Here is a 13,977-nt window from a genome sequence, read left to right as displayed (position 1 = left end):
CTTCATCGTCCTGTGATCCCGGTTGACGATGAAGAAAAATACGATGACGATGATTATGATTATGAAAAAAAAAAGAAGAGATTTTCGGTGAAAGACAGAAGAAGCGCACAGACAACTACGGACAGACAGGCAGGCAGGCAGGCAGGCAGACAACGGAACGGACAAGCGTCTCCTTCTCGTCCAGCCGTATCTCTAGCAGTTGCTGGCATCTGCGTCTTCTTTGTCCCCATTTCTAGGCGGATGGCACACATGTAGGTATATGTACGCACACAAATGTACACACGTCCGCATACAAAACGCACAAGTGTACAAAACTCCAGCACCGGATCGCAGCTTGCCGACGTCGGCCAGGCTGCAGTTGGCGTTGTGACTGTTCCTTGTAGATCGATCTATCTGGATCCACAGCAAGTCTTGTGCACAGAAAGACTTTTATATTCTACATTTCATCTGACTGAGTACAGTAACTGGATGATGGGCTAATTGCCCGAAAGCTGGTAAGTGATGGTGTTGTCGAGGAAATTCTTCCTCCGAAGAAAGGTACTACAGATAATAGCGAAGTAGTAGCGACGCCACGTCGCAACAGCCATTATTACTATGGTCGCCAACGGGACCGTCTCACAGAAATATCAACGAAGCGACTGACTAGTCGTTCAAAAGCGATGACCATGCGAAAACATAGAAAGAGAACAACGACAAATCGACGCGCAGATTAGCATCATGTCACGTCACGTCACGCCGCCTGAAACCGTAATGTGTTTGCACCGAATGATGACGATGACGTTGTTGATGAGGATTCAACGGAGCTGTTGTTGGGACCAAAAACGGCAGCGATAAACTAGTAGGGATGAGCTGTTCATAGGTATGGTAGTAGGGACGTTTGAGCGGTTTCAGCTAGACTGGGCACGATAAGTATAGGTCACAGACATGAAATTCGTACATGTAAGGATGACGAGAAGGCCTCGTTAGAGAGGACTGAACTTGGATACTAGTTTGACAGTGGAGAAATGTTGTGTTATTTTCCTAGACGTTACCAGCATGGGAGGGGAATACTGTTTTGGTAAAATGCAAGTTAACTCTTCAAGTAGGTAAATAATACAGTATATGCAAAATATTACGTTGATGGCGTATGTTTCAGACACGCCGTTGATGAAAGCTACGCAGAACCCCAACGCTTTGCCGGAGCTTTATTGTACATCAGTTTTTCGGCGGTACCTTTTGTACGAATCTGATAGTGTCATATTGGAGTTAGGTCAAAGCCGTTATCTAAAGCCATGGAGACCTTATGGTGTGTATATGATAATCAAATGTTCAGTCCCATCATGAAAACACCCTTATACAAATTCAAACACAATATTAACCGGTGTGCGATCTGTGAGAAAACGATAATAAACTACGGGTGTACTATAATAGTCTTTCTCGTGCGTCGCTTGAACATCCGTTGCATTCTTAGCAGATTTTTAGGTTAAGCCTCAGACTTCGTCGACTATTTGTAGGAGGTCACCAGTAACCCGGTTGTTACTCCCATAGGCTCAAAAGAAGCACGTCTGGGTTTGATTTCGGAGAGGTCAGCTGGTAGCAGCTAGGTAGCTATGAAAAAGCATAATGGATGGCATGTTTCTGGCGGAATGCAACCATGGGCCGTAATAAGAAAACGCTTTTTCCTCAACGAATCGCGTATTAATGGAATATTATGTTTATTATCTACTGATTACTTGCAAAAACCAAACGTCACTACACTGTTCCCATTGAAATACGACTGCTTCGTCTGGTAATACACGAACCGAGCCCTTAGATGAAAGTGGCAGTTCGAGTCACCCTTTTTCAAGCACTTTAGGCTCCAGCGGGCAGGCTTTGTTGCTCTAGTAAACAGAGAATATCTACTCGGACTGACCGAGTGAGCGTCCAGTGACTAACGTATCTCTTGGAGTACGGCTAGACGAATCAGCTCAGTTGCCAGATTGATCCTGCTCTACAAAACAAGACCAGTATTCGACATGTAGTTTAACATACAGCCATCAATTAGTCAATCAAGATCAATCCACTGTGAAAATCTGGCGAAATCGACGATCTCTCACAATCCACTTCGATGCTGCTCGATTACCTTACATTTAATCTTAGCAGTTCTCGTAGTAGCAGAAGTTGCAGTGAAAATGTTAGGTCCACGACCGTTTTTTGGGGTGACTGTCCTACGAGATCACTCAGCCATCGGGCTCGACGAGCGACGAGATGTTCTCTTCGGCATCGTTTTCAGTAACACCGGATGCGTACCCCAAAACGATTAAATCGACAGGCTGATCAGTCCGTGTCTGTCCAGCTAGTTTGAAGGTCCCAATGATTATGGCTCTGTGTATACATGTATGAATTATAACGTCTATCCATTATAATTTTATGAATTGAACATAACTATATGTTGACTATGATTGCCAGTTTGTGTGTGGCGGGGTTTATCGGCAAAACCAACCACTTCTTTCCGGTCAGATTAATGGAGAGACTTTTTGGACGAAATCAAAATTCTGGCGATTTGTAGTCTTTCAATTCAAGAAGAAGCGAAAAAAAAAAAAACAGGATAATAAAAACGTCGCAGAACTACAAATCTGTGTTTCCGCAGCCAATCGACGGAAGCCTAACAGCTAGCTACCACTGATTCTTTTGTAGCAACAGCTTCTTGGAGCCCCATACAGCTTTATCGATAGCAAATAGAAAATGAGCTGTCTGAAAGATCCCTTGGACATCACGATTAGTCTGTGTACTAACATCGACAGGAGCCGATGAGAGCGAACTGACCAAATTTCTGAACTATGCCATGTTTAGTGGGTGGGGCCATTGATTTGGATGATACCCACTGGAGCAGATGACTCTCTGCTCGATTCGATGCGAACGCGCCAGATCTTACGTTGCCGAAACTACGCTATTCTGTGAGGTATAGCCAGTTGGGGCTATAGCTCACACAATAGCTGAAATGAATGTGGTTGAATGAAATCGAAATGGCCGATGAAACCCTACAGTGAAAGCCACATGCACTTTCCCAATTGTTTGATTAGTAAAACAATGCCTGCAGCAAGACACGCCAAAAGCTTCCGGCGTCACGGCAGCTGCACGAGGGGTACTAGAACGATCAATCTATGGATTGGCCAGCATTTATTGATTTGACGAAGATGATGGTGCTGATGATAATCTCTATCTTCTTTAGATATAACGCTCTTGATATCGCTGTAACAATAGTCGGGACCCTTCCCTCTCAGTGGGCCTTCGTCGTCAATTCTCTCCTTCAGGTGCTAAATTCTATTCTAAGTTCTACGGTGCTAAGAACAGCGTAACAAGATTACCTGGTTAACTGACAGGGGAAGTCTTCGACGACCTGCTTGGCGTTAGATAAACGAACCTCAAAACTGACAGAAAAGAGCTGATCTACCACTCAGTGCAGAAATCAACATCGAAAATCTAACAGTATGATACATCGAAAACACACAAAGTAACTCTTTTTGCTGGGTTGTAGTCATTCTGTATTGTCAGGTTCCCGTACCCGTTACTACGGCCGCAGGGCTAATCGCGAGCAGTATTATAGCACCTGAAAGCCACTGTAGCAGCAAATGGATATTAGGCCCAACGTAGCTGACGCCCCCTGCCACCTGCAGCTCGACGTCGGCGTTCTTCGATATTCTGCTTCGTCACACGAAAGAGTAGCGTACGTATGCATGCGGACATTTGTCCAATGCACAGCACAAGACTGTTTCATATACGCAATGTATAAGTTCGAGACACACGCATAACAACGACGATACAAACAAAATTGTCTTTGTTACCGTTTTGTCGTTGTATGATCGAGGTATAATCGAAGGCGGCGTATCCATTGCGATAGGTTCTTAAAGCAAGCAAGTGATCCTGCTCGGACACCCGGTGAGCGACCAAGAATGCGATTAGTCCATAAAAGGGAACCTATAAGAATAATAATAACAACTCTAGGCGATGCAGATATACTAGCTAAGTAGTGCATGACATTGCGGTACGTACGCGCGGACATAAATGATAGATTTTGCGGCAAAGGTCGTGTCGGGCTTCGGATGGAACACTAAATTCTTCGAAGCTTCGAAGCAGCGCTTACAAAATCGTATAAAATCACTGTACATAACCAATAAACATGAATAAATCCAGTTTTATTTCTATTTCAGACGTTCATATTGGGCGTTCCAGAAAAGGCGTTCTTGTCCTCCTTTTGGTCTTGCCAGCGGATTGATTTGATTGCACGAAAACCTAAAACAGTTTCGGCGCGTTCTCTTTTTTGGCGGGACAGCCAACTGATTTACTTATGCAATGTTAAACATTAACATCAATCAATTACAATCAAAAACACTATCATAGATAATACGAACGGTAAGTGCATATACGTATGTGTGAAAATACCGACACGTTATACGTTCAATCTGACGCCTCTATCACACGTCAGAAGTTTTTCTGCGCGACGCGAAATACTGTTCGGCATCATTCCGATACTCCAAACACAAGGCGAGCGACACAGATTGGAAGAAAAACATCGAAGTGAAAGAAGGAAGATCAAATTTTTGTACGTAAAAGTCGGAAATGCTGCCGTAATTCCAAATCTATTCTCCGCCACCGCCGCCAGCGGATTTACCCGTCAGACAGATTATTTTAACCCTCTCTAATCTGCTGAAGAAAGGTGCTGAAATTAGCATTCACGCAATGTTAGCTAACTATTCCTAATGTATTATTGAACTGAGCTGATGCATGAGCACGAGCCTGTAAACCTTGGATTTGTTGACTTTAAGGGCAAATAAAACCTATTCAGATGCTTGCTAAGCTGATAATTAATATTTAGAAGTTCCTATTGAGACCTTCTGCTCCCATATATCCAGTATTAAGACACTGTGATGAAAATGAACGCCGCAAATCAATTCAGTTGCTCTCTTCACATAATGCCATTACTACACCGAATCACAATTCTCTGATTGAATCAGATTCGGTGGCGACTTCGCCGCACGATGAACAGATTAGCTAGCTGCGTTACGCTGCTATACGTCTATCGACAGTTACGTAAGGACAACATATCTACCAGGCGAATGGAAAGCATGCTTAATAAGATCCATAGATTTCGTCCACTATCAACTTAAGCATCCCATTAGCCCAACCTATGTTACGTCCGTTTAATGCTGAACGTCCATCTAGCTAAATACTATATAGCAAGACGCCTGCTCGACCTACTGGGAACAACGTTCGCCATTGTTATCTCTCAGGTAGTTTACGATTTTTTCTGTCCCCCGTCACGACACCAGCGTCACAATTACTGCCGTTTCCATCATCACGACCGTCGCGCAGGCTTCCTTGCATTGACTTTTTCGTTGGCTTACGCGCGTGCAACCGGCGACCTTTGCCATAGGTCTCGTCATGTGTGGACATCCGGCCGTGCTTCTATAAAGCTCTCTACCCCTATTTGTCTTTGGTCAGACAAAAGCGAAGGAGCATTGCTGAACAACCGCGAACGGTAGCCGCTAAATAACACGGAGTCGAGCCACTCCCGACGCGTGTGCCTGTATCTCGCTGTGGGCCGATGTGTACTAGCGTAGAGCTGCCGCAAGAAGTGTTACTCGCTTTCGAGTTTGCGGTTACGTCCACGTCATTTTGTTGCATCGTCATGATCGGTTACATCACAAATAAAAAGCGAAAGAGTGAACGAAATAAAGACGACCAAGCACGGACAGCAGGGCAATAGCTTAAGTCCTGCCCTTTCCTCCAGTGCCTTGATGGCCCCCTGAAGCCAGTTGATCTGAGCGAAACTCACAAAGAGCGATGCGACACCAATCGCCATTGGTTTCCCTCTGGAACTGCTTTTTGAGGTGTCCACAGTCAATGAATTCGACCAGTCACAGGTCTATGGGTGAAAAAAACAGGCGGCCAGCCCTCGGAAGCCACTCCCCGTAATTGTGCCTCGACATGCCCGGTAGGAAGACAAGTATCTTTAAATTGTCACCTTAAGCAGTATTAGAGCAACAATTTGCTGGGGAAACTATTGATTGATGCTGAGCGGAGTGAAATAGGGAAGGCAAAATATCAAATACAAGATGGAAAGTCGTAGAATAGTTAGTCAAACAATTGTATTTCGATCCGTTTCTGTTTTCTTCGTCGCTGAACGTCCTTTAATAACCAGACGCTTGTTAGCCGAACGAGTATCGAGGAGTTATTGCTAAACGTGCCAAGCGCAATAAAGCAAGTAAGCAGGACTGACCGAGTGTGTTGTGTTAGCGTACTCACACCTAAGATAACCTACAGCCTATGATAGCGGCAAGCTTGGCGCGTACTTAGGTTGTAACACATATCGCCTAGATGTCCGCCAGCACAGACATTGACCGCGATTTCGGCATAAGTTAGCGTTTGTAAACGTATAAAATGCAGCTGATAAGTGCCAGATCCGTCCGATGCGCAACGTTGTATCAGTGAATCGTTTTAATGAATTGAGTGCATTGTCATATGCCTCTTTGATGAAGAGTGGTACCAGCTGTATTGATATATTTTCTGCTCATCGATTTCACGACCGTCCTCTTGATACGTATAGCACTCTTGATATGGCTGACTAATTAGCTGGTATTGATGATGTGGCCTGAAAGAAATAAGATGACTAGTAGACAATACTGGACGTTTCCCACTGTTCAGTAGCGCACTACGATGGCATATAATTAAAGCTGAATTATGAAAACTGTTTTATGCACCGTTTGAAGGATGGCCTAAACATGTCTCTGGTGTTATAGTACCTATCACAGGTCTGATAGGCTAGCACCTACGCCGTTACTCTACACAGTTACGATAGGTGCCGACTGACAAGGGGATGACCATGCGCGGTTCATGCCTACCTGCGTTTCAAGTATTAGCATAATAGAAGAAAAGTCCGAAAGCCAACAAGGAAAACAAACAGATTGACAATAGTCGGCCTACATAAATGCGATGAAAACAATTTTATAGTATCCTATGTAATATCGTTATGATTACCCTTGTCAATGCCTGTTTTCTATACACACACCGAACGCGTACAGCCAGTTTTCCTGTCGCAAAGCCAACGGGCGCCCCTCATTGATACAACACCATTGTTAATGCTGTAAAGTAAACACTTTGCCGAAGTCGGTCCGTCCAACTTCTGACTAACTAAGCAATCAAGCGAGAGCAAACAACAGACGATGATCAACCAAGCGTCCGAACATGATGAGCGAATCAACAGTACGCAATGACCACTTCTGCTTTTCTATCCGTTGCTGCGTCAGCTACTGCTATTTTCTGTCGCTACCGCCCCCACCCGCCACTGACACGTCAAAGAGAACCATAGCGATGTCTCTTGCTGTCGTGTCTTCAACGATTCGCGATGCGCTGTATCGAAGCGTTGGTCGCCTAATTGACGTGCCGCCGCGAGCTCAAAGGGCCAGGCGCTCGTTCGCTAGTTTCTTCGCTTGCTAGCTTGTTCGCACGTTTTTTTCGTTCTTGAAACAATGCTACACTCAGCACGAGAGGCTCCACCTGAGCCGCTGTCGTAAGCCGTTCGTCGGTAGCAGCTAACAACAGCATCAGTCATAATCAGAATCATTGCAGCTGTCTGTAAGCATTGCGAAAAGATTAACGCCGATTTCAGCAACGTCTCTTCTAATCATCTGATCGCATCCGACGGGACGGTGCAGTACTACGCATGATCATAACAAAAGCACTACTTTTCCCATTATCCGGCAGTAGCTGACCAATGGGATACTCTTTCGCGTCTGTGACGCGTTTCGCGTCTGACTGGCGTTTACCATTAGCAATCGGATAAAACGCGCTGAAGTTAGCTAACTGTGTCGTCACAACTTAAGCATTAGGTGGTGAAAAATCATCGCAGACAGTCGTACGTTAGTAGACGAATCAGCGGTCGCATAACGCGGTATTTTTAACAGTAAAAGGGCACATACATCTTTGTCAGATCAACTTCGGCTTTTTTTTGCTCTAGCAGCAGCAGCAGCAGCAGCAGCAGAAGAAGCCGAAGTTGGGGCAGAACTGCGCGATGCTATCTTGTTGCTAAAAAAATCAGCTAATATGGTTACTGTATCGGCATTGGCTATGGTGAGAAAATTAAAGCTGAGATAAGGTAAAATTAAACGACAAGATTCAATGAAGCAGAAGGAGCAGCATCCACTACGATCAAGCTCATTCTCTCAAGAATGATCTTTTGCCATGCGAGCTTGCACTGCCTCCGGGACAGACGGCCGTTGTTCATTCGCTGACGTTATACTATAGCATGATGTTTATAATTACAATGGCGTGTAACGCAGTTTCTCTCCCTTGGCACCCTTTTCACCTCTGTGGCCGGCACACATTCGGATGCACATGAATTCGTGCACTACGTACATATATAAGGTACGCCTAATGCTATTTAGTTCGCTGTACACCACCCTGATGCCTGCAGCTCTTGACACGAGCTCATACGTAGCAAGGGACAAATTTTTCAGTATCTATAGAGACGCAGGAGCTTATGCTGTTGTGTTACCTACTCGATGTTTTTGTGATGAGTACGCAAACACTGTTTGAAAAACAATGACAAGGTAACGGTGAAAAATAGACGATTAGCACAGCATAACATAGAATGCATGTTCGTTGTCTATATGATTTCCGTTATTATGTACGGCTTCTTTGATAATCTGTCGCATAGTCGAAACGGAAACTAAGCGATATTTTCAGAAAGATCTAGTACATCGGTTTCATGATATGTGGGTTGGGGGGCTGGTAATCGAAGTATGAAGGCCGGCACGGGAGAAGGCAGTGCGACGAGTTGCCAGACACCTTTGTTAAAGCTGGCTGACTTTTTCTTTGCAATAGCATTGATAGAATGTGATAGTTTTTCCTTTCAACGCCCATCGTGTCGTCCATATTCCAAACGGAAACGATAGAAAAAGGTCCGTACAAACAGCCGAAGCTGCCACAGACAGCGTATTGCGTCACAAAGGGATCTCTTCGAGTTCGGAGCAGCAATGATTGTACATCGGAGGGGATCCGACAACGCCAAACCCAATAAGACCTTAGTGACTGGCTACGCTGCATAGAAGTTGGCAGTAGGAGACGATTCGAGCCATTACACTACTGATCAATGTACTAATAATAATAATAATGGAGTACGCAGCCGCTGAGCTTACTGAATTGCCCATCATTGGGTTGATTGGAACGGCTACAGTTTGGTCGAAGGCGTCCACTTCACCGTTCGCCAAACGAGCCTGTTTCAAAGGAGATCTGGATAGCGATGTTACAAAATTAATTTTGTATAAAATTTACATACGGACTATGGTGCTTAATAGTCAGGTAGATAAATGTCATTTGACGACAGCAATGGTAGTATTTGTACAATCAAGATTACTTGAAAAAGAACAATAATTATTGTCATTATATTTATATTGAATAGAGGTAGAAGGTAGTTTCCTAGCGGCGCAGGGACAAGGGCGCATTAATAGGCAATAGGTATCAGTTTAGGTACGATAACTCTATTCTTTGTCATAAATATGACTAAAAGAGATTTGAACTTTCAAAGAAAATAATCATTCGAGAGGTCAATTAGTTATTTTCGGGCGCTATCCCGCGGTTTACCAGTGAATTGCTATACGCAACGGCATTTCAGCAGGCGATCACAGAGATTGACGCTTCCGATCGTTACAACTGGGAATAAATGAAATAGTTTTCCCACGCAGTCGCTGCCGGGACGATAATGTACGCTAGCAGCAAAGCGGGCTGCAGGAACGTTATCTATAGTTTATAATGTTCTAGACCATATTGTTATGGCCGTATTTGAGCGACTGCTGTCCTCGGTCGGTCTAGGTCTGATCGAAAGTAGCCGCAAGGTGCTAATGAGCGTCAACGGAGCCTACGTCTCGATGGTCCTTATTGCCGTTGGCGTTTAGTGGCGCCATCTCTCCGGCGTTTCTCTCCGCCGCCGCCGCCGCTCCTTTTGCTGTGGTAAACTGGTAGCGTGTAGCAGACGACAGTTGGGTACGGACGCAGCCATTGGCAACGACCAGCTGCGACAAAAAGCGAACTCACAGCAAGATGCATTAGATAATAGATTAAACATGCGATCCAAGTACCAGCGACATTGTTAATTAGACAGCCGTTCAATAAAGCTAACCATTCTTCTATTAATAGTAACGTGAAATGTTTACGGGAGCTCGGTTGTCTGCTTGCTTAGTTAACGACGGTGGCACAAACGGAGTCAGGGCGGCAGAAATAGGATACGAATAATTGACTATAAGCCATTAGAGATACACAGTTCGCTCGGTACAAGCTGTTCTTTCAAATCGTCAGTGTGTTTAAGTTGTCAATATTCGGTGCGAATCAGCATAGCGCCCTCAATCCTATGGTGGCGATATACATGAGTAACGCTAGTTACCCTAATCTCGGGACTCTGTCCTACTGAAATCGAACGAACGATTCGAGTGGCTTTGTTTAGTGGGTCCCACTGTGACACACTTAAACCACGATCATTTGTTCTAGCTAAGTGCCTTGCTAAGTTGTTCTAGCCTGCCAGCTTTAGGATTAGCCGAAATTTTGCTAAAGAAAAAAGAGCTAATTCTCTTTAATAGAACAACTGGGTAAATTACTTGTAAGTAGTCTCGGAAATGACATAAATAGCTCAATATTAAAAAAGGGAGAAAACAACCTGCAATGATACAATACGCAGAAGTGCATATTGACTAAGCCGATAGGAAAAATTGGAAAATGGGTAACGTTTCCGAACTGCATACTATAAATATTATGAACTTCTTGTAGAATTAAATTTCTAAAACGGACATTAAAATATGCAATAATATTGTATAAGCGTTCAATTTAATCCAATGATTGCCTTTAAACCTCTTCACAGCATGTTTTCTTACATCAAACACATCGGAGCTTGCTAGACCTACTTCGAAACAGCTTTCGAATCCCAAGTAGCTTAGTGAGCGGTAACGCCTCTTCATAAGCACGCCGACGTCGTGAATGGTAACGTATTTTTAGCATTATTTCGTGCTAAGGACGATTTACTTATTATAGACCCTAATTTGGCTTTCATTCTCGTCGTCCCGTTTCCGCAAGCCTAGTTGACGAAACTATATCAGCTATATTCGATACGATGTCCCGCGGATTGATACATGTATATTGTGACATCTAAATCGTTGATACATGCAACAATTGAATCTAAAATGATGTATTTGTAATTGTAGCCCCTTTGTGCTCTTCTCACAAAATTCCACTATAGCATAGGCTGAACCGGTGCGTGCTCCTACCGTCGGATTGCACGTTAGCACTTACGAACTATTTTCTTTAAAATGCTTAATGAAAACAAACGGTTCTTTTACGTCCCACCTGAATGCCGTACGCATGTTTACCTAATGGTATCACAGAGTAGCGGTATCGGTTAAAAATAAATTTCCATAAGCGAAATCTTTCTAGGTGTTTCTTCGTTTAATAGTTTCGAATTTTCCATCGAGTATCGCCGTTAGACATTCCATCAGACGGCTCCCAGCATAAAACGAAACCTGTCTATGTCCGGATTCGAACCTAGAGCACAACGTGTACTCAGAATTTGCATGTAAACACGCCACCCACTAAGCAGTCACGGAGATTCGCTTAATAACCTTGTCTGATGTTTCCCTGTCCAATGAACGTTCGATCAATGAAGCAAGTCGTTAATATGGCTGGTAAGCAGGCTGACTTTGTTTTCATTAAACATCTGAAATGCTGTTCTTAAGATAATCAAGTATATTTTTAACACTTCACAGTCATTACCTTAATAAGGCTATTTTGCATTTCGATTTGACCATTGAATCTCAATAATCTCTCGTTAATAATACCGATGTCCGCAGACGTCTGTGGATCATGATCGGTACTGAAGGAACAGTAAAGTTCCGGTGACGATATCTAGCGCGCAATACGTTGCCAAGTAGGTAGGTACGCGTTATACCTAGAATATTTCCTGATAAACGCTAAATTCTGTGAACAGGGATAGCAGTCAACATCGTACGCGGCTGACAGCTTATCTCTACGTGTTCCCTGCATCATAACTCTTTAGCGAAACCTCCACGTCGTAACATTCGCTAGCATCGGCTGCAATTGAGCTTATTACCAATATTTTTCGGGTATTTCTTGTGCAGATGCTCCGATGCTGTCCGATCTTGATTCAAATAAATGACAATATATTTAGGGGGTAAACATGATGCTTTTGTTTCAGTTGCCGCTGTCACTGTTTTCTGCATGAAAGGGTCGAGCTAAACATACGCGCCAATCTACAAACAATCGTTTACTTACAGTCGACTCTACCGCATGATAGTTGGAAAGGGAAACTTTTAGAGGTTACGCACCTTTTTCACTTGGGGCTTTTGCGGCGATCCTGTGAGGCTGAGCGAATCATGTAACGAACAAACGCTGGACGAGCGCGAACTGGCCAATTCAAGATTGGCCGAATTATTGCCGCTTGAATTCAGGCTGATGCTCGAGTTGAGGCTCAGCGAATCCTTGGCAACTGGTTTGCCGCAGCGAAATAGCGATGTTGTCGAACTGTGTACGTGTTTCAACATTTTGTCGTTATTATTCGATATAATCAAACGTATCCGTGGGAAAAGATGCAGAATACACCGAAGTTATCAAACAGAGCTTCTCTACACTACGACACATAAGACAGTATCCAAAGAGAAGTGGGCTAACTGGAATTAGAGGTGAACAGGCACTTCATCTTCATATTTTATCCGCAGTTATGTCGATCGATGTTTGCGGTTGATATCCGCTCTGAACAATAAACGAAGGTGTTATCTGTCACACGGATTCACTTCGCCAGCGCAGCGTTACATTATTACATTGCCGTTGAACGTTACACTGGCCCGCGCACGCTCATACGCATACATACACACGTACCACAGACACAGACACACACACACACACACACACGCTCGCACACCTATACACACACACACCTATACACACGAAAGGTTGCTATTAAACTCTGCGCACATACAATAGATACACAACAACTATAGATACCGGGGAATGACGACAGATACTAACGAAACGGCAGTTTAACAGATCGGCTATAATCGAGGTCTCTTAACATCGTTACACAGATGTCAAGTTTCTACTTTCTTATTGGCTTGTTCTAGTATCGAGACGAACTTGAATCTTTCTCTTTTTGTCTAGACACAGAATCAACAGGCTTCTATGGCCACGGATGCCCGTCACGCAAGCCGGCGCGAACCCTTCGCACGCCGACAAGCAACTGATCACGGACAGCGTGCGATCTGTTTTGGAAATGAAGCCCTCGCCACTTTGGGAGAGGACAGCGCCAAACCGTAGAACGGATCGAGCGCTGCGCTTTTCGTAAGAAGATACTACCAGCTTACATTGAAGTGCCTAGCTAGAGCCAGCTGACTGCTGCTGATGGCAGAAAACTGTCAAACTACAGAAGTTTGCGCCCCTCTTAAGCTTCTTTCTAGGGAAAGCTTGCAGCGCAATGGAGTGTTAGACTATGGCAGTGTAGCGACGAAATGGATAGGCAAAGAATAAATTGAGTAACAGCAGATTCTCGCTTACTACTACGGCGGCGTATAAAGCGCACGGCCATGTAATTAGTGTTTCTCTTTGATGAAGTTATTTAACTAGGGTTATCAAAGGATTAGTCCACTGAATACGATAAAAAAACTTTTGTGCACTCTTAATTTACATATACAAAGTGACACGAAAGTTAGGATCGCTGTGCATGTATCAAGTTTCTCACCATTGTTGCATTGAATAGCACAGTTTTTTGCAGCAGCAGCGGCAACGATGCCCCTATTGTTCCTATTTTAATTATTGATGTTCCTATGGATTTTCTATAAGCCTTTCCTCGTATAACAGTGCCTGGAACCTGAAGTTACTATTTGATTGGAAATAGAGGAAACTTGCAATATTACCACAGTTCCTGCTATTATATTGGTTTGTGGATTCCAATAAAAGTGGTTTATA

At 43.9% G+C, this 13,977-nt stretch overlaps 1 protein-coding gene and 1 long non-coding RNA gene across 7 annotated transcripts in view; one reads left to right on the top strand and one right to left on the bottom strand.

Annotated features, from left to right (window-relative positions):
• The window catches only part of rau (RA domain-containing protein rau), a 278,997-nt gene that overhangs the window by 141,565 nt on the left and 123,455 nt on the right, over positions 1 to 13,977 (bottom strand). For 2 of the 6 annotated variants that reach the window (XM_086989737.1, XM_022809286.2), the window contains exon 1: positions 12,345 to 13,242. The exons of 2 other annotated variants lie outside the window; for them this stretch is intronic. In XM_086989737.1, coding sequence (XP_086845863.1) covers positions 12,345 to 12,560 — 216 coding nt within the window. In that variant the 5' untranslated portion in view covers positions 12,561 to 13,242. Of the gene's footprint in view, positions 1 to 12,344; positions 13,243 to 13,977 lie in introns of those variants that run through there. 2 more of the 6 variants (XM_086989741.1, XM_086989740.1) reach the window with 2 other exon arrangements.
• On the top strand, positions 10,004 to 12,366 carry LOC147755566 (uncharacterized). Its single transcript, XR_015328084.1, has 4 exons — positions 10,004 to 10,609; positions 10,868 to 10,986; positions 11,666 to 11,684; positions 12,215 to 12,366. It is a non-coding gene; the product is annotated as an uncharacterized LOC147755566 (long non-coding RNA).

The sequence above is a fragment of the Varroa destructor genome, unplaced genomic scaffold, assembly GCF_002443255.2.
Source record: "Varroa destructor unplaced genomic scaffold, Vdes_3.0 BEIS01000005.1, whole genome shotgun sequence".
Taxonomy (NCBI): Eukaryota; Metazoa; Arthropoda; class Arachnida; order Mesostigmata; family Varroidae; genus Varroa; species Varroa destructor.
The sequence above is the reverse complement of the archived record's forward strand: the minus strand, read 5'-3'. Positions and strand labels throughout refer to the sequence as shown.